Raw genomic sequence first — 25,205 nt, forward strand, 5'->3', positions numbered from 1 at the left:
CACAATATTTTCAATTTATTCTGGCAACTCATGATATGCAAGTGAATGCTGCTTACTCTGATCATGTGGCTGCGTTTCAGTGCTTGGATATTTAAGGCCACGTTGCAAAATGCACAAGAGATTTATAATCGACTTCGTATACACAGAAAATACAAGAACAGTTCTAATAGCACTGAAAAGACAGAGCATTCATGGCGTCGTTCAAGCTCAGTGTCCGTGAGCGTGCACAAGAACTAGTCACAAGAACTGATGTTATGACTGGCCTGTGTGGTCAACGATTTGTGTCGCGCCACCAAAGCAACAGCGAAAGGCTGGACCCTTTAGATACGCCGAGCCGCCTGCAACCGTTGGAAAACGCCTAGGAGGCCCCAATAGCAATAAGACCTTATCATTTGTGCAGGCATTTTCGCCTTCTTACCCACGGCTTGCACAACACCCTGATGTCTGCTTAGTCTCCACAGTGTTGTCTCCCTTCAGCAAGTGGGACGATTAAGCTTCGTGTGTGCATTCGTTATTTCTCTTTGTCCTCGGCAGGGAAGATGCCAGCGTTGTGTGCGTGTGTGTGTGTGTATGCGCATGTCAGTGCCTTTCCTTCTGAGCCAGTGGGGGTTAGAAAATTAGTTGAACACTTCCATGTATCGAGCGGCAGCCGCCAGCGTGGAGAGTGTTTTCTCTCTCCTTTTCTTGAGCGAGGGTATTCCAAACACTATAAAGGACGTCTTCGCTAATGGACTTCAGCCTTCAGTTTTTGAGCAAACTAGCATGTCTGTCGCTCACCATCGGGAAACTTGCAGAGTTGACCACTCCGTAACAATGTGAAGTAAACATTCATTGCTACTCGTTGAATTGTTGCCGTATCTCCTGCCTGGCCCCCTTGGCACTCATGAGCCGCTGCAAAATGCAGTCAGCGGCACGATCCGACAACCAATGGTAAGCTCCAGACCACCAAGCCCATGCTACTTCCACAGTCTTGGGTTCCCATCTTTAATACGGAGCAGCAACAAAAAAAGAATTGACATCTGTGAATAAGGTATGCGGATGTGGGCTGCTTCCCTTGAACATAGGAGGCAAATGCCTTCAGGAAGTTCAGTTGCACTTTGTTATATGAAAAGGCATCTCACCAAGATTGGAAGTTGCAAACCGACAAGTGCAGTGCATAGATCACACACTAACAATCCTGTCTCCAAATTATCAAAATGATGCACAGTGGGAAAACAACTGAAATTTTAAACAAAAGCCATCATGGTCTCAACGAAGCCCTGCTTCAGCCAGAGTCAAGGTTACATGCACAAATGTCTCTATGTAAAACGTGCTGCCTGCAATATCACCAACCATGGCACGTGACTTTCGTAAGCCAACCAATGTTAAATGCCATCCCTGGATATGTGCCCCACAGCAAAAAAGGAAGAGAAGAAAAAAAGGAAAGAAAAGACGGCTCGTAAGCGAGTATGACGTGAACCCTTGGCTCCGTCATGGGGGAAGATGAAGAAGGAAGATCACTAGGAGGCAAAGGGGCTGAGTGCCGTCACTTTTAGCACTCGCGTCCTGGCAGCGTGAAAATGCAACATTTCAATTTCTTCCATTTCCTTTAATAATGAACTAATTAGAAATATTTGTTTGAGGAAATGCTCCCTTGACGGCATCTTACAACTTCCAATGTACCTATAACTAAAATTTGCCATGGTGCTTAATGAGAGGGGCTTTTCAGCCCAAATTAGATCCTGCAGGCTATAGTACTGTATGGAAAATATGGTACATGGAACTGTAAAATTTAATTTTCCACAGCAATTTCTACCTGTGCAGTTGGAGTTGGCTTTGTCATAGCATAGATATGAGGACCGTGAAACAACCTTTATTCCCTAAAGATCCTGTCCTGTAGTATATTTGAGCATTTACATAAAGGCATGGAGACCCTCAGTGTGTTGCAATCTAAGTGGCAGCATATAGGTGGTGTGTGCTGCCTGTAGAGATGCCACTGTAACCCATCTATGTATTGGCGGATTTCTGAATTGTGGATGGGAGAAGGCTCATGGCTGCTCTGCCTTTGCACCAAGCACTGCAGAGCACAGTGCTACAATTTTCTGTTTGTGCAGTTCGAAGAAAATTATTCCTGCAGTGGCAGTGACTACACAGAAAATGCACCCTACGAGAGTGGACAGAGTTCCAATGTGACTGTGGTTTGAAATGGTCCAGCCCCTGTGTATACAAGCACCGATTTTCCCAGACAAGTGTGACAGTGCCTGGCTTTGAATGCAGTGTGCTGCTTCATAAATATTGCAGTTGCCCAGCACTAAGCTGCCTGGATTATGTGGTTGCCATAATGACTTCTCTGTACCTGTGGGACAAATATTTGCACTCGAAATAGCGACAGCAGCCATGCATTTCCTGCTGACATAGAATTAGGTTCCACAATGTCATCTGATGTATGCACATGCTGTGATGTGGTTGGTGTGGCCATGCTCTTTTTTCCTCCCTTCAAGTATGCTGGTAAACTGCCACTAGTTACAGATGTCTGCAAGGAGTGCACACTGTGTGAGTGCTGCACATGAATTGAAATTACGATCACCACAGTGATGATAAAGGACACATTGAAAGGTAATCTGACAACACTTATCAAGACTGTCTACAAGTTTTCTGTGAGAGATTTCCTCAGGGTTGACAAAAACCATCTTAGGGACCATTTAATGGGGTGTAACCGCCCACATTATGAGATGGAAGAAAAGGAAGCCATTAGGATTTCTCTGGTGGTGCAAGGTGCTCAAATAGATGGCTTTGATTGCAGTAGACATAAATATTATCATTCTTTCTGTCTGGGCACATAACTTCTTTGCCAACCTCTCTGTCATCTCTGTAGCACATTAATTTAGGATAGTAACTCCACTCTGACGCAGGAGATAAAAGTGCATGCCAGACATGCTGACCACACTGACTTGGAGAGTGCCACTTTCTTAAATGTGGCAAAAGTCTGTGTTTTGGGCGAAATAAGAGCTCGTAGGCAATTTTTATCTGTGATAAACAGAAATATGTGCTGCCAGTGGTCAGACGTCATTGAGGTCGAGCTTCTCAAGCAAGTAGATGCCATCGAGAAGACCAAAGAAGCCAGTGATTAGCCATTGTGCGCAGCAGCTTCAAATGGCAAAGTCCAGCTGGGATTTCTCTGCACAAGGTCACCAAGTGGCATTCCTAAGTAACAGATATTTTTTACCCTAAACTGCTACCCTAGAGTGGCTGGAACATGCACCGTTCGTTCCAAGCATGCAGCTGTTATCAAAGCTTAGTTTAGTCAATTATTGAGGCTTAAGATCGTTTTAATGTTGTACAGTAGAAAACAATTGTAAAAGAATGTAAAAAAAATTTGAACTGTGTTGACTCTTTGGTGGCATACTGTTGCTATTCCTGAAGTTACGTCCTCAAATGACTTATGCTCCAGGTATTTGAGTAAAAACTATGGGTGTGGAAATATCAATTTTTTAATTTCAAAGCTAATTCGAATAATGAAACCTAAGTGCGAAGCGAATATTTTTCGAATATTAATACTATTGGTATTGCAAAAATCCATTTCTTTTCACCAACCAGAGGTGCAAAATAGTTATACTACATAGACTGCATAGCAAATAATGTACAGGGATATTATGCTTCGTGGTTAACAAAATTCTCTAATACAACACTTTTGTTTGACAATGTCATAATTGTAGTTACTTAATGTTTCATGAAGCAAGGACAACAGCTCAACATGTTCGAAGAGCAGTGACACCTAGTGCATGTCACCATCGATTCAGACATCAAAAAGAGCTGCTTAAGTGTCTGGTATCAGCAGGTCGCCCTTCGCAAGCCGAGCCAACAGTGGGCACCACGCTTACACCATCGCTCAAACGGATCTTCTTTTTGGACCAAAATGTCATCATGCAAATATCTTTAAACCTGCGATTGTGGTAGTGAAAATTTCTGCCACGAGTGAAAATTTCTGCTGGTTGATAAGCTCATCAGAGTCTTTCCACAGTGCTGATGTGGAAGTGGCCCGTTCAGAAGCTTTTATTGTTGAATGCATACTTCGGTTCCTTGGTGATGAAATTACCCTTCCTTTCTCTAAATCCAAGGGCGAGATCTCGCATTCTGAATGTTTGCTTGCGCTCTCATTATTCGCCTTCACTGTGCTTTCGTCAGCGGTCGTCTGCTTGGTGAAGCGGGAGCGCCAATTGAACACTGCCTACTCACTGATGTAGGAGGTGAAGCAAACATTCAGAAAGAAGCTGGCGCAATTTCATCTCAGGTTGTTAATCCAGTTTGACATTGAAGCATCCTGGTAGTATTAAAGTACTTTAGAATGAGGTTCCAGAAGCATTGCCAAGTTTGCCACTTGGTGAAATTTGTAGTTTGGAACAATTTAGGCTCTTGGCAAGATTAGCAGTGAACACAGAGGTTTACACATGGCGATTGGTGTTGTCCAAATGCATGAAGAGGTCACAGTATAGGTACTTAAGCTAGTGTCGGGTAACCATAAGCACCCGCAGGGGCCCCGTGACAGTGTCTCCTTTAACTTCAGATATGCTTCACTGCTTGATGATAAATATGCTTCGCCGCATAACACGACTCTGCTGCAGCAAAGGTGACTTAAACCGACAACAGCCGAGAAGGTGCAAATCGCACTGCGCTGCCTGGTTCTTGCTGTTGGCCTTATTTTTCTTCTTTTCACAGTGTCCTTACTGTAAGTGCACTCCAGAGTTACAATGCAGGAATATGCATGTGTGCACAAGCTTTCTTTCAAGAGTAACTCACGATCATAAGTTACGTCATCATGGTTTCGTACTATGTTACGGCATCATAAGCGAGACATAATAAAGGGGGTCTCAAAGGCTGCGGGAGAGACTAATCTTTTGTGCGAGATTGTGCTATCCTTGCTGCACGCAGTGCAATATTATGACTCTCATGTCTATGGTGGCATTGTCGATTATGAATGTTTCCTTACTGCGTTAAAAAAATGTGTAGTGCATCTTTCAGATAATAATGGCATTATAGCTTCAGAGTTGTTCCAAGTTTTGGGGACTTGTTCACTAAAAGTACATTATTAGAAAAGCTTTAGAATGTCTAGGTCATAATTGCATTTGAAGAACTGTAAGTCTTCCTACACATAGCAATTAGTAGCTTACTGTGCGATGTTGAAGGTGGTTTTTATTCATAGGCCCTACGCAGAGAGCAGCAACACAATGCCTGGCATGTGACCAGGGTTCGTAACAGTGTTTGCATTTCCAGTGCTCGTAACTGATTCCAGTATTAGTGCATAAATTTGCTTTATGAATTCTTTGTAGACAGAAGGTGCTTGAATATTGGTTGCATGAAATGCTCCAATGCACTGTATACGTATAGGGCGTCTTTTATTACCGTACAGATTTTCTTGTTTTCAAGTTATGAGCGCGGAAAATGTGGCATTCTTGCAGAGGAATTCCTCTAATGCACTCTCATTTCTTACAAATCTTGAAAGTTGCACCTAATTCAAGATATTCATCATTGAATTTCACTGGCAAATCGAGGCAATATTGGAACTGAGTGTGCTGGGAGTGCAAAAAAGAAGGTCCCGCTATCTCATCAGATGGAAACATCTTGGCCAGTCATTGTAGCTGCTGATACGACACACTTTGCCTGGCAAGCATGTGCGTCAGTGTGCCATATCAGGCTATCATTTAAGCTTTGTCCCACACTTCTTGACAGGGCACTGCCGCCTGATGTGGAGGAGGATGCACCAAGTTTTGATTGTACTCAATTGAGCGTGATAATGAATATCTCAAAATAAGTGCAATTTTCGAGATTTAGAAAAAGAAAGGGTGTGCGTTCACATGCGACTGCCTCCAAATATGCCATTTAGAAGGCTGCCGCCAAGTTACTAATAAAAAAAGTGACTGAATTTTTCAAAATTAATTTTCTGAAACTCTCATTATTAGCAGCATAGTGTGTCCACCTCACCTAGAAACTCCTTTGCAAAAACGCTGGGCTCTCCGTGCTCAAAACTTTTTGCTAAATATCTGCACGGTTAAAAAAAAGCAGATATGCACAATTGTTTATGCATGAAAGTCGTACACTATTTCAAGATTTTTGCCCTTCTATGCAACACCAGAAAAATTGGAAATAGAAGCTTCAGGTGACCTATCTGATTTGTTGCAAGTTGCATGGCCATATTATTGTTTTAATTTTTCGCCATTCCCTTTTACTGTGATGTCACCACTGCAGCTGCTCAATGGCTGTGGCTTTTCATTCCAGGTCACAAAGCTGCACCCAGGTAGAGGCAGATTCCAAAAATGCTTGTGTACTTAAGTATAGCTGCACATTACAGAAGCCGTAGCCCTCTTGTAGCCGAGTTCCTTATATTTTATTGGGATTGAAGAGCAACGTTTGTGCTATATCCCTCTATTTCAGACGAAATAATGTGCATAAAATTATATCTTCATTACTTTACACCATAGTACCAATATCTGTCGTGCGTTGATTTTTGATGTCTTTGCATTTGCTATAGCAAGGATTTTTAAACATCAGCCACAAAAGAAAAAATAAATGGTCAAAGAACCAAGAAATGGTGTGTCGCAGCTCCCTTCTTTTTTTAATTGGCGGCAAGTTTTGCACTCGTGTACTTCAAAAGAAGTGTTACCTTCCTGCTTTGGAACTTTGTGGTTTTGTTCTGCCAGCTGCTTGACCAAAACAAGCAAAATGTACTTCGGATATTCCACAATTCTGTATGCATTTGGTACAATAAAATTTGTTTCAAGAATGGACAAATGCAGTGATGGTTGTATTGAAAACTGCAACATGCCGATTTTAGTTTCATGCTTCATTAATTTTCTCAGAGCCCCAAAGCATGCGAGGTTTGAAAATATATCATGCGACGAAGTGCTGGCCTGCCATGACATTAGTGCACTCGGTCTAGAGAACTGATTGATGCTGCACATACATTGAACATGGTGGCCATGACCATCCCTCATGAATTGGCATTCCCTGCCTAAACCACCTCACCAACACAGCCTGTTAACAGCAAGAAAGCTGACGAGGCTTCCAAGAATTTCTATGCACTATTAGTATCGCCCTACTGAAATTACTCCATTTGTTTGCTGACAATTGTCTTGACGAAAGTGGAAGCCGAATCGGTTGTGTTCAATCAGTTTTATTTACATACAACCTATTATAATGTGGACCTTTCTTCGCCTCTTCAACTGTTCCACAGCTGCTGCTGCCATCTTGCATGCCACATCGAGGAGGGGGGCAATGTACATGGCAGGAGCATGGGCGGATTTTCCAAGGAACTCTGGAAAGCTGTAATCAAATTGCGGGCAAAGTTTAAAAAGTCTTAAATACAAAAAGGGTGAAGAGTGTTGTAACCTTGTACATTTTGATCACACCACATGTTTCAGCTGCAGCTGTAAGTGCCTTGTATCAACCAAGCTACAGTTCTTGCAATAATCCACTTTGTGATACTCGGTATGAATTGATAAGACTAGCTGCTATTCTAGTGGTTGTGCAGGCCACAAGGGAACAGTGCCTGGCCTTTGTGCTCGTATGTGTAAATTTCTCTCTTTCGGTCTCGCCCAAGCCACACCAAAATGTTATCCACAAGTGTCGTGCCAAAAAGGCCTGGCAACATCTTGTATTAAGCCGTTTGACCCATTTTATTGCACTGATGCACACGGTGCAACCAAATGTAGGAAATGACATCGCCTAGGTGATTAGTAAATTACCCTTCTAAAATACCACAAGAGCAACTTTGCTGTGGCAAGAGCCTTAGCAAAAACATAAGACACACACAAATATGAAGGAAAAGCGACACCTTCAAGTTCCCGCACCAACTCACCGTGACAAGCACAGATATTGACAGTGTCTGCTTGAGCTTAGTTATTTAGAGATACATGCAGTTGAATGCTTTTACGAGCACTGAGATGCCCCACTATGCTAGCTTGCCTTTTATGGCTATAGAAAGTTGTATGACATAAAAACTGTTTACAGCGCAAACACATGCAACCACAAAGTAAGGGACAGGACACAAGCGCTGACTGTCAACTAACATTTATTGTTAGTTGACAGTCAGTAACAGTAACAGTAACATTTAACATTTATTGAAGAAAGTTGTATACTGCCACAAGTCTGCCTATTCCGATTAGAATCTATATTGAAGCTGCTCTGAGCAACAGGTGGTATTCTATTTCAGCGCTAATGATACATTGAGAGTAGTGTGCCTGGAAGGAATAGACAAAAGCATTGCAGAAGCTGCAGTACTTTGTGCTCGCTGAATGATCACACGAGAAGGTAAAGATGCCATCAGAAAGCATCTTTCGTATGGAGTCTCTTTAAAAGAAAAACACTACAACTAGACATGGTGACAGTTGTGGGCAAACTAAAAATATAATGATAGTTCAAGGTGTGGTATGGCATGTTTATGCTATTTCTGAAAAAAATAAACACGGCAAGTGTGTCCATGCCAACAATTGACACAGGATGTGCAGATGCAAAACTGCAATACAGCACCACGCCGTCAAAACGACAGTATGCATGTGGTGGTCCAGCATCAAAACTTCAATGTCCCTACACTGCAACACTGGGTGGCCAGCAGGCACTGCTCTGTCGGGCACAGGACGTGGCAGCAACTATTTCTCCTAAGGATTCAATAAACGGATTTCTCTACCTCACCCGCCATGCGATGCGCCATGTGAGGGAATGACAGTGCCACTACTCTCACAGGATATGGATGGTGCACAACACCACCTTGAGCATCGGAGCGCACGTCTGTCTGTGAGCTCTTTGTACTACAAACACAAGTGGTGCATGCAAGGTAACATTTAACACATCACTGCCAAATGCCATCAACGAACAGAAGCAGCAAAGAAAGCTGCTTACATAATTTTCAGTGTGTCGGAACTGCATATTTTTTACATCCTGTCTGCATGCCGCATTGTTCATCACTGCTAAAAAGTGCATAGTTGCATGGTACTTTTTTTCGATTTTGTGCACTTTCTTTTGTCCTGAAAAAATAACCACATAAAAATAAAGCAGATGTTTCTCAATGAGCTGTAAGTACTAAAGTTGCTCAAAAGGGTAGTTTACTGAATTGATTGCATTTGAGTACTGCAGGCCTAGTTTCTTTCGGTCTTTCTCTTTTAAAGCCTCGGCACAAGTTAGCTAAAACACCCTGTATACTGGACAGCTTGCCTGGCTGCCCGCACCGCCGAGGCGGAGTATCTTACGTTTTTGTGGTGCACTTGTCGCCGTCTCCTGGCACCGGTCGTCCATCCTTATCGCGCACACGCCAGCGTCGTCTGGTGTTCCAATTGGCTGCAGCAAAGCGGACAGCTCTGGCGGGCAGGAAAAAAAGTGGTCCGCAAGCGATCGGGCTTGCTGCCACGTTTAACGCCTGCTTTTATCCGCCTGGCCAAGAGCTTTGCCCGGTTTAGCCGCTCCGCCTTCAGTGTGAACGTGCCTTTAGAGTAAAAAATCAACAGCTTACGCTTCCACATTTTTTGCTTGGTAGCTACATTCAATTTGCTTGCTCCTCGTCTTTTAGATGTCTAGGCTCCTCACATTTTAACGTGGCTGAATAGTGCACAAATCAGAAACTAGAGTTTCTGTGGCCTAGCCTTCTCACACTTGCAAGGATACCATCCAAAATTGACCTATTTTTCTTATGGGGTGCCCACTGATTATGACGATGCTGACATCGAAGGATCTCGAGTGGTTCTCTAGCATTTTGGTGACAAACGGAATACAGTAAATGCCGAGCTACAACTGACTTGATATCTGTCAGCACCAATGAACGCAGCAAGTATTCTCACTAAATTGAGAATCCAGCCCAACAGCAGATGGACACCAGTGGTTTGAATCCCCCGTGTTGGCAAATTTAACTGGCTGAAATCAAGCATTTAAAAGACGCACTTAGTTCCATCCCTTCAATCTGTGAGCATAATGAAGATCAAAGGTCAGGTTATGTGGCTGCAGCACCTTCTGTTCATGCAGCATACCTTGTGTGCAAGCCACATCTATTTACAACAGAAACAGCGCTTTCCACCCGTGAGCTAATGTTCGGTGTTAAAATATGGTAGAATTTTTTATCCAGCCAACGCGTGCACGCTGAAATCCAAGTGGTACAGCCAATATGTGCCTGCTTAATCACTGCAATGCACTGAGACACTTCCGACAACGCACGGCTGTACCAGAAAAGGTTTTAATTTTTTTCACTAATGCCATGTACTTATGAACTTTTATGAATGTACCTGCAGCTTTCGCAGGCTTCTCGAGCGTAAAGTGGCCTGTGTGTTATTGCTATTCAGCCGGAGTGCAATAGGAGCCAGTCAAATGAGTAAAACATGAATTCAGACTGGGATACATAGCGCAAAAAAATTACACAGGGACAAGCAGAACACAGGACGAGCGCTAACTTGCACTATGTATCCCAGTCTGAATGCATACCACCAACACGCCCAAACTTCTTCCCTGCTAAAACATGAAGTCAATGTGCACACAAAGACTACATGTACCCTTGCATGACTTCGTGCCACAGGTAGCCAACAGCTTCCAATTCACAGTTCTTGTAATATGCTTGTGGCAGCCATCTACAGTGATCTATTTGATTTAACGGGGATGTGTATGTTGGCTGAAAAAGAGAAAATATGCTACGAAATATATTAACACCGATGGATGCAATATATCCTTTCCGGTAGAGTTTTGCACAGAAAAGTTAGCAGATTCCATGCATATGTGAAAATCGGTTATAAGTGAAGCCTTTGTAATGTTCAGTAAAATGCAACCACTCGTTTACTTCTATAATTCTGCACACAATGCATGTCCTGGTCTCGTTTAGTTCATTTTTGTCCATACTCGGTTGCTTTCGATGCCGACTTTCAGACTTCTCTGTGGCTGACTTCTTAAATTTCCTGTTGTATACTTAATTTCTTGCCTCTTGTTCTACGTGTCTACCCAGTGGTACATGTTGAGCTGCACTTAACAGGTAACCAAGTTGCCATTTGGACACATGCCAAGCAGCACATATCCAGTGCCATACACAGTGACCAATATTGGCAGGACTGCAGCAGCCACCACCCACTGAGCAAGGAAGAGGCAAAGCGGGTTTCGTTTTAAGAACCGCTCATTAAAGTTATTCAATCAATCAATCAAAAATATGTAGCAGCTTGCATATGTAGGAATGCGATTTATTCGCGATGCTAATAATTTGATCACCTGTTTTGGTAGCTGTGGGCACGAGAAATTTAGACACCTAACCGCACCAAAATTCAGCTATTATGAAAACGCGGAATTTCGATCAAAAGAGTCGATTTGCCGCTGTGGTGGTTTGAAGGACGGCGACAGAATAAACCAAACATTGTAGAAAGGGAAGTAAACAATCTGCGCAACCGCTCTATCGCATGTTTGACAAAGAAATTGACGAAAAAATGTGCTTAACGTGATTCAGAAACATGTCTACACAGGAACGTTCAATGGTAGAAATTACACTTCACCGCTACAGAGTAGCGAAGTTGCCCTGAATAGTGGGACCAATATTTTCCGACCGCCCAACAAAGGGTGAAGTGCGCACAGTATGTACGGCAACACTTGCTTTGTTCACCGCAGTAATGCCACCCTGTGAGACAACTACGACAAACGGTCCGCATTTCTTCAGCAGCGAGCAGCGAGAAAAAGTGAAACATTTTTTTACCGAGTCGGAAATAAGCCAAGCGTGTTCCTGACGGTATGTAACGGCATGCCTCTGGAAAAAAGGGGTCCATACCTCGGGGTTCAAATTCCGCAGACACGGCATGCGCTTCAGCGTAGCCGTCAATTTGCGGTTGAGCAAGCGACGTTTTTGCATTTTCTGTTCCGCATCAGCATCTTCTAGCCAGCGAGAGAGCACCTTGAAAACCAGCACGACGGGCGCCGTCTCGCTGAACAATCAAGGCCTAAAATTTAAAAGAAAACACAACTATTAGCGCTTATTGTTTCAAATTTTGTGATTTCAGTAGACTTACCTTGATGTTGTTGCATATTTCTTGTAGATCCATGTTGCTTTCACGGTCATTTCCGCCAACATAAAGAACGGCGAAATCGACACGCTCGAAGCGCATCGTGGAGACAGCCCACGCCAGCCACACTGAATTGTAGCCAGCAAAACTGAATGTGCAGTCTTTAATAGACTCAATTAGGCACAGGCGCGACCTATTAAAGAATTTAACCTGACTCGCCGACAATGACGCCGCGCAAGGACGGCATGACTGAACACGATCCAGCGAGGCGTAACAAGACCACGCGAACGAACCTACGTGAGCCGGCAGAAACCACAGGGATTTAGCAGCAGCACCTAGCAGCGTCTTTCCCTAGGCGTACAAGTACCTATCTGGGGGCAGGGAGTACGGCACTGGCTCACGTCACATCCGGTTTGCCTCTAAACCGGGTACAGCCGGCCTGCGGGGATACGCTTCTGTCGCCGCGGCCTCCTCCGCTCCCGCATTGGCCAATCTGTGTCACGTGAAAGCAGGCCCCGCGCTTTTGTATATTTTTTTCTTTCCGGCGCAGAGCAGGCGCCGCGCTTTTGTATATATTTTCTTTCCAGCGCGCTGCGACCCCCATTCTTGGGCCTGCGCGACGAAAATACGGCAGGCGGTTTGAAGGAGCGCGGTAGTTTTATACAATGGGTTAGGGCCGAGTGCTTAATTGCGATGCCGTGCTGCTGCGCCTACGGTTGCCACAACAGACCCAGTGACGGCAAAAAGCTTTTTGCTTTACCATCCGCCGGGCGCAACGCAAAACGAAGAAAAGTGTGGATTCACAAGATCGGGCAGCTGACTTCGAGCAAGTGGCAAAGAACGCGCGGGTTTGTGAAGTAAGGGTCACGGCTCCTCCAACCTCCTCTTTTGACGCCCGTGTCAAAACGGGCCCGTGTCCAGTGCATTGGGGGCGCGTTAAAGAACCCCAGCTGGAAAAAATTTAATCCGGAGCCCCCATTATGGCGTGCCTTATGAGATCGTGGTGTTGGGATGTAAAACCCAAGAATCAACTTTTTTTCTGTCTTGTGTGCCTTGACTGTTCCAGTTAACGCAACACTGCTTCCTTGTGAAAACTTACAACGCAAAAGAATACAGACACACGTAGTACACAGAGATAAAATTAACACTTCAACAAAAGTGTTGCTGGTGCCACTGAGGGGAGGGGGATAATTATTTTCTGAACCTCTTTCCAGTTGTCCCATCAAGTTGCTTCTTTTTTTTTCTATCAAATTCTAACCATTTGCACTGTAATATATAAATAACGATTTCATATGCTGGTACGTTGTTCAAATTATCTATACCGCCTATGTGTGAAAACGTTGCTCATGGCCACCACAACCTGTGCATGAGCTACGTAAATCTGTAAAAGGCGCGGAACAGAAACGGCCCTGCTGCCAGGCATTGCTGACCGCAGACAGTGGGAATCTCTCACGCGCCGGCCGAACAAAAGCATCCTGCAGGTACGTAAATTAACCTACGAAACCACGTGCACATACTTTCACGCTGTCAAAACCTGAAACTCTGGTAATTACACGCGTGTCTGAGCACACCGCGTGCTTGTGTCGTGTTTCAGCAACACGAACTTTCAACGTGCGCGCGCTTTACGCCTTAAATACGCCTTGTATAATGGTGCTTTTCTCTATTTCTTCCGCAAATCCGACACGACATTCTTAAGGCCAGTTACCGACTGACAAAGCAAGATCTAGTTTGAAAAAACTGCTCCGCAGGACTCCAACGAACTTTTACGCGGATTTCTTCCCGTAGCGTGTTAGCCGTCGTCTGCTACGGCAGGCCCACCACCGGCGGCGCCACCATCGAGGCCGCGCCGAGCGGAGGAGGAGGGAAGTGAATGGCGCTACTTTGGGAGATTGAGGGGCTTTACTCCCTCCTCGACTGTGGCGCCGCCTACACTGCTCGAGCGTAGCAACGGCGCTAACATGCGCTCCTCGCCACTCCGTAGACCATGGAGGAAGGTTCCGATCTACGAGGTTCCTCCGTGCCGTAGACGCTTCTCGAGCAAAAATGGCGCTGATGCACGGCGCGAGGGCCCGCGTGATGCTATTGGTTAAACCGGTCACCGTTCGGCAGTGGCCTGAATATATATGTATAGGTAGTGACTACAGTGACGGGGCCCGTCACTTTAACATCTGCACTACAGTGACGGGGCCCGGTACTTTAACATCTGCACTACAGTGACGGGGCCCGGTACTTTAACATCCTCACTACGGTGACGGGGCCCGTCGCTTTAACAACAACACTACACCGACGGGGCCGTCACTATGTCGGTATTGGGGGCGAGGTCGACTTACGGAGTCGCCATCTGTCGGAAGCGCCTCATATGCGTCGGCGTTAAATAAAGGTTAAATAAACATACTACGCGGCAGCCCTCCTGAACAATTTTGCAAGTACTCTCGAAATGGCAGTATTTTACCTTTAAAATAATCATGTTGGACAAACAGAAAGCACATAATGGTTTACAAACGCTATCTCTTTGCCTACTACGTACAGTAAGCTGGGACTGCGAGCGGTCGCCGCAATCGATTCCACCGAACCGGTTTGCGTGAAACGTAAGCAATCGCTGAGAAAACTATGTGAAATATGTTCTTATAGTGGGATGGCTGTCTGTGTAAATAAATGTAGCATAACAGAATGAAGTTGCAATGCAGCGATCGCACGGGTTCGCGGTGACAGACTTCGCGTCTGCATGCATGTCCTCGCGCAATGTTTCGCTTTCGCTCCGAGCACGTTTTCGCACCGTGCCGTGAGCTTTATGCCGCAGCATATGAGCATTTGACAGTACGCAAGCTACCATTGTTGCATGGACACTATCGGAGCTGTTCAAAAATAATTTCGTTATAGCCAGGGGTCTTCGACGCCTACAGCGACTTGTGATGTTCCGTCGCGATGATTCAGTCTTAATTTTCTTTTTCTTTTCTTCTAAAGTCTTGGAAGCTTCAATATCATTATTTCTCGAATTTCATCGAACTGCATGTTTATCGGTCTTCTAAGCGAGCAATTACCCGCTGCTTCTTTTTCTTAATTCAGTAGAATATTGATTGTCAGGTGCTCACAAGCAGGAACATGGGCCGTGACTTTTTAAATGTGTTTTTACCGTTCCCCTTCCATTAGAGTGAACTTTCTTTATTATAATCATCATACGTGTTACAGTGCATACGCAAAAGATTGTACATTCGTGGACAAGTACCCATTGCGGTCGTTCGATCCGTATGTGTGCAATCATGTATTCGATTACTGCACGGAAGTTGCTGACATCGTGAAATTCACGTGGTGTTGTGGACAGTACTGGAATAAAATACCGCGGTCCGTAAAGTGCTTGGCATCCCCATAGGCGCCAGCACCGAGAAGCTCATGCAGCTGGGGGTCCACAACACTTTCGATGAGGTTGGGTCACAGAAGTTAGTCCGCTGGACTTTAACCCGTCAGGGAAAGACAGTGTGTGCTCGACGCGTGGTCGCGGGAGGCCGTCACGGTCTCGCCGTTCCCGCGCAACGTGCACCCGCAACGCAATGTAGGCACACGCCGGGCCCGGGCCGCACTTCTCGGATCCGTCGCCGACGAACCACGATCGGTCGCGTTCGTCGACGTCGCCCAATACGGTTCGTCCGACCGGTTCGCGGCGGCCGTGGTGGATCACAGGGGCAACCTAATGCCGCGTCCGTGCGGGGCAGGTGTCCGGATTGCGGAGATCCATTCTGCACTTTAGAACACATGCTCTGGCGGTGACGGGGACCACGGTCATCTCACCACGGATGAAGAGTGGGAGGAGGCGGTCAGGCACGGCCTGCCCGTCCCAACGTCGGAACGGCTCGCGGCGGCCCCCTCCCTCATAAGGGGGTTTCGGAGTCGCTCCTCAGGACCTTAATAAAGTTCACTGCCTGCCGTGAAGTGCTCGAAGTTGTTTGCATAGAATGTTTGAAAGAAGTGCGGCCATTGACGTCGCTACAGTGTCGACGTAAAGTGCCGGTCCCGTCTGTGGTTAAGGAGACGGGCCCCGTCACTGTAGTGTGTATGTTAAAGTGCCGGGCCCCGTCACTGTAGTACAGATGTTAAAGTGCCGGGCCCCGTCACTGTAGTGCACGATTATGTTAAAGTACCGGGCCCCGTCACTGTAGTACAGATCTTAAAGTGCCGGGCCCCGTCACTGTAGTCACTACCATATGTATATAGCTATTCCGGGCAGGCGTACCTTGCGTGGAGGTACGAGTTCAGAGCCCGGGCCAGCTGGCTGCCTTCGCCCAGCAGCTGTCGCAGCAGCTCGTTCGTGCCTCGACGGGGCGACGAGGCGGGGACGCTGCGGCGGTTGCGCACCAGGAAGTGCAGATCGCGGACGTGGTCGGCCGCGCCGCCCCGTGCGGCGAGGGTCGCCGTGTCGGCGGAGAGCGGGCTGCAGACGCCCAGCGTGAGCGCGCCGCGGTCGGGCTTCACGCAGTACTCGCGCGCGTGGCAGTCGCGGTTGAAGTAGCACGACGACTTCGCGGCTACCGCAACGGCGGCCGGCCGATTCGCCCCTCCGTCGATGACGAGACTCGACGGCGCCCCTGGCGCGGCGGCGGCGGCGTCTGAGCCCGACTGCGAAGAGTGTGCACACGCCGTGGCGGGTGACCCACGGACATCAATTCATAGCCACGGAAGGCGAGAAAGTTGGAAGGCGATTCAAGTTCTGGTTGAAATTCACAAAAGGCGATGCCTTTCTGGGCGAGTTGTAGATGAGAGTGGGGTATATATTAGTATATATATATATACATATATATATATATATATATATATATATATATATATATATATATATATATATATATATATATATATATATATATATATATATATATATATATATATATATATATATATTGTGAGAGTGAGTGACTTTTGATCGACGTTGAATCGCCTTCCAAACTTTTATCATCAGTTATCTCATGACAGTCATCATCAGCGCCATTATCATATCATTATTATTGTCACTATCATCATCTCATCATCCTAGTCATCATCAGCGTGGCTTTAAAAAATTAGGTATATGGTTCACCATCATCACCAGTTTTGTCACATTTTTAGACTGCACTATCTTCGGGATCGGCCCACGAAAGAGGCTGGAAACAGACATTAGAAAGAGCCATACTTAATACGGAAAAGTGGCGGCGACTCGCCAAGGAAGACATCGTCTTCAAAAGAGGCTTGGGCTAGGTTTACATGAACTAGACAACAGCAAGTCGAGGCGGAAATCGTTGCTGGCTGGGAACTCGGTCTGCCCGACGCGACATGAGGTAGAGATTGCTGCGGAAGCGTGCGGTAGCCTGCGGCGAGGTGGCTGGGAACTGCCTACCTGACCAGTCCGCGTTCACATGTGCGTTGAATGCGGATGAGGCGGCGCAGCCCGACTCAACGCTCGTTCAGCCAATTGGTTTAGCCCGACTGGCCATAGCGTTTTCATTAACGCGACAGGCAAATATCAGTCCGAGCAGTCGACTCGACTCGTTTTTGTGGGGTTCATGTAAAGGCATTGTAGGAGTGAGCATCACGTGAGTCTTAAAACCAAACTATATATAAACAATGAAATGCTGATGGCAAATAGGCCCTCACTACATGCTATAGGCAAGCTATATTTCTAGCTGCCGAGTTCGCAGATAATGTATGGGGGAGTAGAGCGGAGTCCGGGTGACCAGAGACAATGAGGACGTTACTAAAATCTTGCACGAACCAAACAATGCCTCGAAAAGTCCACCTATCATGGACGGTCTATTTCCCAAGAGTCAACGAGCAGGCATTCCCCGAAGTGTGGGCCCTAAGTATTGTAGGGACCATACCCGAAGCACCGTGCCCCGGTGGAAATGAGGGGGCGGAGTGCGTCGGAGGAGGTTCGCTTGCCGAGGTTATAGTTGCCAGACGTCATGCTCTCTCCCATTGTCTTTTTCCTTCCTCCATGATTTTAGCAGTGAGAGGGAGCGTCGCGATACAGGGCTGTTTGCAATGTCTCCGAGAGCGAGGCGTAGCGCAATTCATAAGTCGTAACCAGTGAGATGGGGTTAATGGGGCGGAATGCTTAGCGCGTGTTGCTTATTCTCGGATGTCGTGCAAAAATGAGCTCGTTTTTCGCTGCAACCGCTGCACGGCGCCACCCGTAGGGGTGGCCTATCTGTACCTTCAGGTATCTGTATCTGTATCTTTAGGTATCTATCTGTATCTGTATCTGTAGGTAGCTATCTGTATCTTCAGGTATCTGTACAGGGAAAACATTGATTCACAGTGGAGGAAAAGAACTAGGAAGCTTACCAGCAAGTATGCGGCCTGCAGGGTGGACAGCACAACAACAAAGGTCAAGCGGAAAGTCAGAGAAGCTGAATTAATCTCATGGGTGACGGCAATGGAAAAGAAACCTGCCATGAGTAACTACTTAAGAGGAAAAAAACGAAATCAGGAAAGAAACCATTTATGATAACTCAAAGGGAAGCTCATTACTTTTCGAAGCGAGATCAGGATGCCTTAGAACACGCACCTATAAAGCGAGATATAAGAAGGAAGAAGAAGCATGTGCTTGCTGTGGTAAAGCTAGGGAAACTACGGAGCATGTTTTATTAGAATGTGAAGACGTCTACCCTGCGGTCGATTTAGGCACAACTGGCCTCCTTGAAGCCCTTGGGTTCAGAGGGAGCAGTGGTAAAGCAAACATGTCCGCAATAGACATTAGTAAGAGGCGACTGGAGGATTGGTGGAAGAAAAGTAGGGAAACAACAAAAGACGGAGACGTACAAAAGCACAGTTCGCAATAGGGGATCAGAAAATTTGGGCGTGGTAGTTCATAGTGTTTTTTTTTGTCTTTTTTTCATTGTTTAACCTAGGTAGAATATTAGGCAGTATAGTAGCAAGAGCTTGGTGGCGGAACCCACCGCCCCGTTCCAAAGGGGACGCTCATAACATCCATCCATCCAGCCTAGAGTTACTGCATGTGGATCCCGCATGGCTCCCTGCAGAAGCGTTATACAATAACTCTAGGGAGGGCGAATGGCGGAAAATTTGAATTATGTAACGAGAGCTGTTGGGGGCATATTCTCGGCCATTCACTTTGGCGATATACTTTCACTTCCGCGTGACATGGTGTCTGGCGTGAAACTTCGCTGGAGTGACAGGCGTTCTGCCCATGGGTTAGCCAATCTACATCCGCTGAAAGTGATATCGCAAACGATGAAAATACGTTTTGTACAGCTCGGGTGAATGCTTATAATCACAGCACTGAACTGATTTATGTCTTGAGTCCGACTAACAAAGACATTGCTTTAGTTCCATCTTACACGTGTATTATATTTCGTGCATTCAAAAAATAAGTTAAATGACCCTTGCGGTTAGTTCCAAGAAGTGGCAAGTTCTTTCATTTATAGTCGCTGACTTTGTTATGTGTGTAGAAACGTTACGTAGCGCGGGTGCTTATCCCATTAGAGCGCAAGAGGTGACGTTTGTGCAGTTCGAAATAATGTGCAATAACAGTAGCAAGGCAAGCAAATTATGCAAATTCGCACTGGCTGCTGTGAGTATATGTAACGCATTTTTCTAGTACAGATATGTCAGCAATCGATTATATAGTTGTCTATCTACGGTATGGTATGACGTTTAATATTTTTTGATTTCTCAACCGATGCAGTCCCGCGCTTGTATATGAAATATTCCTGAGACGCGATCAGATGAGCTATCTGTTACGGACCCATACAGATCCTGGAAGTGCAACATTGTGCTTTCGAGGAAACGGGATATTGCTTGCAAGATGAGTCCTTTCCTTCGAAAAAAAAAAAAAAGCCGTTTCTTGTGTATGCGAACCGTATCCTCAGAGCAGCGACAGCAAGCCTTTACTTAAAGCAGCACGATGCATTCATTGCGTGTTTCAACAGTGGCCCGTGGATAGCATAGGATGGCGGCAGTTCAGTCAGTAATCGGTCATGCCAAACATGGCGTCTACATTGTGTGTCCGGCTCCCGCGTTGCTTCCGGAGCATGCAGCAAGCAAAAGCATAGCCTTCGAGACCCGTTTATATACCGCACTACCGAGCACGAGGTTTCCCGGCTGCGGTGGCACCTTCTGATAGGTGCGGTATCATGCAGCGACGCTCGTGTTAATGCTTTTGGAGCGCGTCGAAGAACTCCAGGTGCTCAAATTCAATCCCGAGCCTTTGGCGTCCCTGATAACCCACTGCGCCAGTTTCCGGACGTTAAACCGCACTATTGAATTAACAAGGACTGACTTGAAAAGACATTGGGTCATTGGGCTTTCGTTTTAGTACGAAGAGGCTATAAGTATGCCAGGTGACGTGTGCTACTTTCTGGCATAAATTCAAAGCAGCAACTCACAGGTGACTTTTGGAAGAGCTCCTCCGTGGATATCTGCGGTCTTCGAGCCAACGCGTGCCCGACCATGGAGGTCACGAGGGCCAAATCAAGGATCAGGGCGTACATGGCCGACATCTTCCATCGGGAAGTTGCGCTAGAAGGAATTGATGCTCACACATGCGTCGTTGCTGTCGCCTTTAACGTGTGGCACGTACGCGCGATTTGGTGTACGCCATTTTCTTCGTCATCTTCTTCGCAGCTGCTTTGCCGCTTCACAGCCTCAGTAATTACCAATCTATGAAATTTCTTTTGATTCTGTACGTCACACGGCTAGCACCAGCGCAGTGGCTCGCGTCTTTATATTCACTAGCTTGATGTGAGCGAGTTGGTGCAACATACTTGAAGAAAAAAAAAAAACAGCGCTACAAAGACGCGGACTAAAATGAGAACATGTACGACGGACAGGCGCTAACTTCCAACGAAACTTTATTTTAAGAGAAAGGGTTTATATAGATGGAGACATGAATAGTACCACCCTGACATCATGACCTTTGTATTGCATCAGAAAAGCAGTCCCTTTTTCAGCAAGTGCAACTGGCGGGCAACTAATGCACGTGCCCTCGGCCCTAGCAATTTAAAACGCTTCTAATATCTCCCTTTCTAGTCTATATCTCCAGAACGTGCCAGAAACTTGGTGTCACAAGGATACGGACGGCATTTGTGACGTTTACAATGTTCAGCCAGATGACCCGCCCGCATTGTTATTTACGGCCCAATGGTGCTCTCGCGCCCTTTCATTGTAACACCGCGTCCCGTTTTCACAATATAAACCTGGTTTGCAACGATCCTCGGAAGTCGACGAATCAGGCCGAGGTAGGCGTTTTGGAAATATTTTTCTCCGGAAAGACCCACAAGCCTGAATGTCCCTTTAGGACCATTGTCTATGAGAAGAAGGCTTGGCTGATGCAAGTAGGGCACTACCTCAAGAGCCATTTATGTCATTTGCCCCTAGATGACCCTTTCCTCGAGCGGAGCTATAGTAAAGTTGGGCTGACTTTAGAACAAGGAACTTGAAACGGTGTGTACGCGTTTTCAGTGGACGTGGAGGACTTATATTATCCGATTCCTCACGAGGGAGTGCTTCGCGCCATTAGGAACAAAATCGGAGACTTTGGTGAACTTAGGTTCAGTTGTGCAACCGGAGTGAATAGTGACCAGCTTCTAGAACTCTTGAACTTTTACCTTCATTCCACCGTCATTAGTTTAAATTATGGGGTTTAACGTGCCAAAACCACTTTCTGATTATGAGGCACGCCGTAGTGGAGGACTCCGGAAATTTGGACTACCTGGGTTTCTTTAACGTGCACCTAAATCTAAGTACACGGGCGTTTTCGCATTTCGCCCCCATCGAAATGCGGCCGCCGCGGCCGGGATTCGATCCCGCGACCTCGTGCTCAGCAGCCCAACTGCCACTGAGCAACCACGGCGGGTCCGTCATTAGGATCGAAAACCAACAGTATGTACAACTCAAGGATATTTGCATTGGATCGTCGCCTGCGCCCATTCTATCGGATATATTTGTTATAGCGCCTTTGACAAGTGTGCAAATAGCATTCTGGTTCAGTGGTGTGCTTCCACCATACTGAGGTACGTCGACGACTGCCTGGTGGTTGTTAACGTGGTACCAGGGTCGAGGCTAAATGACACTGTAGAATCGGTAATCAACACTTTTAGAAATTCATCGGAAGCTCTAAACTTCACGTGTGAAAGGCCAAGTGATAATTTCATTCGTTTCCTGCACCTTAATCTCACTTTAATGAACACGCGTGTTTGTCTGGAATACCAGCCAAGGTTGAACAAGCAGATGATTTCACATGACAGTGCCCACTCGAAGTTAGTCAAAAGAGGAGTTGCAAAGACTTGTCTAAAGGAAGCTCTCAATAAATCTTGCATCCACAAATGCCTAGCCGGCTTCCCTTCTTATTTATTTTCTAGCATTTCTGATAAGCTTCTTCAAAAGATCAAACAGGTAAGGGAGGGCATTAACAAAGAAAATGCAGTTGATAGGAAGAGAGTAAAAGTGATTCCATATTGGCACAGGGTGTCCCACAACCTCAAGAAGGTTGCGCAAAGGCACAATGTTAATCTTGTCTTCAGCGCACCATGTAAATTGGCCAAGATATGCCCTATACTGACAAAAGCAAAACCAAAACCATGCTCTAATAAACATGCGGCGCCGTACACGGGAATGCACTAGAAATGTCGTGTACACACTCCTAAGCTGCAATCAGGTTTATATTTGGCAAACGGGATGGTGTTGCAATGAAAGGGGGCGAGAGCACAATTGGGCCGTAAATAACAATGCGCGGGGTCACTTGGCTCAACATTGTAAACGTCACAAATGCCGTCCGTATCTTCGTGACACCAAGTTTCTGGCACGTTTTAGAGATATACTAGAAAGGGAGATATTAGAAGCGTTTTACATTGCTAGGGCCGAGGGCACGCGTATTAGATGCCCGTCAGCTGGCACTTGCCGAAAAAGAGATCGCTTTTCCGATGCGATAGAGAGGTCTTGATGTCACGGTGGTACTACTATTCGTGTTTCCATCCATATAAACGCTCTTTCTTCAAATAAAGTTGCGTTGGAAGTTAGCGTCCGCCCGTCGTATACACATTCTTCTTTTAGTCCACGTCTTTGTAGCGCTGTTTTTTCATTCACTACATCGCATTTTTCTTTTGTTGATCTTACCGATTTCTTCATGCTAAGTTCCACTGTAGTGGGTATTGATCTGGAGCAAGACTCGGGCAGGCCGTCGGAGCTACACCAGCTACCATGGCTCACGGTGGGGCTCCGACCCCTGGGCGTCGAGGCGGCTCGGTGTACCAGGGGCCACGTCCGAGCCGGCCGGGGGCGGCGTCCTAATCCCAAGGGAAGACCATGCGGACGCCGATCCTCGATGGATGGAGTGACGCCCCACTTCGTCCGCGACGCCTTCCGGCTGCTGAACAGCATGGACGGCGTCGCGCAGCTCGCCACGCTGATGGTGACCTGCGTCGTCGTAAAGTGGATCCGCTTCTACACGCTTCGCCTGAGCGCACGCAGGGCCAGCGCCGCGCTGATGGTCATGTTCTTCCTCCTCGTGTGCTACTACGTCGCCCACCTGGAGAAGCAGAGCATCACCAACCGGCGACGCTTCGTCGCCTACACGCCGGACCAGTTCGCCGACCACGTCGCCGGCGACGTCAAGATGATCCAGCGCTACTTATGGATCGCGTCGCGCAAGCCTTCCAAGTACGGCAACTACCGCCGGCTCAACAGGGTCTCGCAGGCCCTGCTGGGCGCCAACCGGGACCTGCCGGGCGCGACCAACCGGACGTGGTCGTTCGTCATCGTTCGCTCCCTGGCGCCCAGCGCGTTCGTGCTGCCCAACTGCCGCTCCTACTTCTTCGAGGGGCTCTTCAAGGTGTGCGAGAACGACGACACGCTCTCGTTCGTCGTGGCCCACGAGATGGCCCACTGCCTCCTGGACCACACGCTCGAGAAGGAGTCGCTCGCCTACTTCCTGGACAAGCTCAACACGCTCGTCTGGGTCTCCTCCCTGGCGCTCATCCGCGGGAACATCAGGGCCGCCCTGGTGCCGTGGTTCGTGAGCCGGACCCTCCACTACGCCGTCTTCCTGCCGCACAGTCGCTCGATGGAGCTCGAGGCCGACTCGCTGGCGCTGCGGATGACCGCCAAGGCCTGCTTCGACTTTCGCTACAGCATAGTGTACTTCGACAACACCGTGGCGCTCAGGAAGAGGGCCGCGGGCACCAAGAAGACGAAGAAGCTGTTCTCGACGCACCCGACGCGCCGCGAGCGCGTCGGCGCCCTGAACGCGCAGATGGACGCCGCCCGGGAGCTGCACAAGGCCAGGAACTGTCCCCCGTTGGTTCCGCTACGCAATAATGACAAGGCCAGGATCGAGGCGCTCCTTAGCGAAATCGCCCGAGAGGTCGCGAAATAATATCTCGATGGCATATATACCGTGTTTCGAGGCCTTCATTCATTTTACTGCGCCACTATGCTGATAATTACTATGTAAGGAAATGCGGTGTGTGCTTTGTCTCAACTATTGCGTGCAGTGCAGCGTGGGCTATGTGCTGCGTCAGCCGAGAGGGCTGCGTGTTTCCCGAGAACGGAGGCGGGCTCATCCGCTGCGCGCTGCTATTCCTTCCGTGAAACTTGCGCGTGGAGGGCTAGCAAGTCGTGAAATATTGTGCTTCCCTCGTTCATCTCTTCTATTGCGATTTCAATTATATGGACACTCCAGGCAGATTTCTGCCGTCGCCGTGAGGTTCCGTATGAGTGAAAGTGTGTGAGGGTGAGCCGGCGAACGCGGTGCAATCTCGCGTGCGCGAGTGAGCAACGCAGCCCGGATGCGTTCCCTCTCCTGTGGCGCGTGAAGCAGTGGGGTGAGGCGAGGGAGGAAGTGGCGTTCTTCTCCGGCGGCTGCTACGGTGCCTCGATGTCCTCCTCGACCACCGCCCCGTGCAGAGTAGACACAACCGCGGCGTCTACTACGGCGTTGGCAACGCGAATCGCGGACGCCGTAGTAGACGCCTTTGGCGGACGCAGTAGGGACGCGTTGCGGGCGCTCGTGTGTCTTGAAAGCGGTCTGCGACGTGGCTGAAGTGCGCGCCCGCGCGGGCCTCATCTTCGAAGCGATCTGCGGTGTTTGCAGAGTGCGCGTAGTGCCGGTAGGTTCGTATGCGCTGTGCTTTCGATGCTTCGTACGCGTTGAAGCGACATACGCACGGAAATCAATTGGCTCGCGGCAGCTGCCGCGATTTCTAGCTGCAGCGTTTTCACAGACAGCTTCCGCTG

General features: G+C 47.4%; 2 protein-coding genes and 1 long non-coding RNA gene across 3 annotated transcripts in view; 1 reads left to right on the forward strand and 2 right to left on the reverse strand.

Moving 5' to 3' along the window:
* LOC135911585 (uncharacterized) overlaps positions 1-20,576 on the reverse strand; it is a 32,279-nt gene extending 11,703 nt beyond the window's left edge. Inside the window, exons 1-2 of the mRNA XM_070538806.1 lie at positions 20,360-20,576; positions 16,213-16,595 (exon numbers count right to left, since the gene is read on the reverse strand). Of these exons, the coding sequence (XP_070394907.1) occupies positions 16,213-16,595; positions 20,360-20,473 (497 nt within the window). The 5' untranslated portion in view covers positions 20,474-20,576. The remainder of the gene's footprint in view (positions 1-16,212; positions 16,596-20,359) is intronic.
* On the reverse strand, positions 7,131-12,437 carry LOC135911604 (uncharacterized). The gene is made up of 4 exons (XR_010567407.2): positions 11,991-12,437; positions 11,753-11,921; positions 9,219-9,451; positions 7,131-7,296 (listed from the first exon to the last, which is right to left on the reverse strand). It is a non-coding gene; the product is annotated as an uncharacterized lncRNA (long non-coding RNA).
* Positions 20,577-23,295: 2,719 nt separating the features above from the next.
* LOC135911597 (metalloendopeptidase OMA1, mitochondrial-like) lies at positions 23,296-24,345 on the forward strand. The gene has a single exon (XM_065443915.1). It carries the CDS (start codon positions 23,296-23,298, stop codon positions 24,343-24,345), a length of 1,050 nt encoding a protein of 349 aa, XP_065299987.1.
* The last annotated feature ends 860 nt before the right edge of the window (positions 24,346-25,205 follow it).

Source organism: Dermacentor albipictus, chromosome 5 (genome assembly GCF_038994185.2).
Source record: "Dermacentor albipictus isolate Rhodes 1998 colony chromosome 5, USDA_Dalb.pri_finalv2, whole genome shotgun sequence".
In the NCBI taxonomy this organism is placed as follows: domain Eukaryota; kingdom Metazoa; phylum Arthropoda; class Arachnida; order Ixodida; family Ixodidae; genus Dermacentor; species Dermacentor albipictus.

What these genes read in the sequence shown, in the direction of transcription:
- LOC135911597 (XM_065443915.1), top strand. Translation starts at nt 23,296, where the DNA reads ATGGATGGAGTGACGCCCCACTTCGTCCGCGACGCCTTCCGGCTGCTG.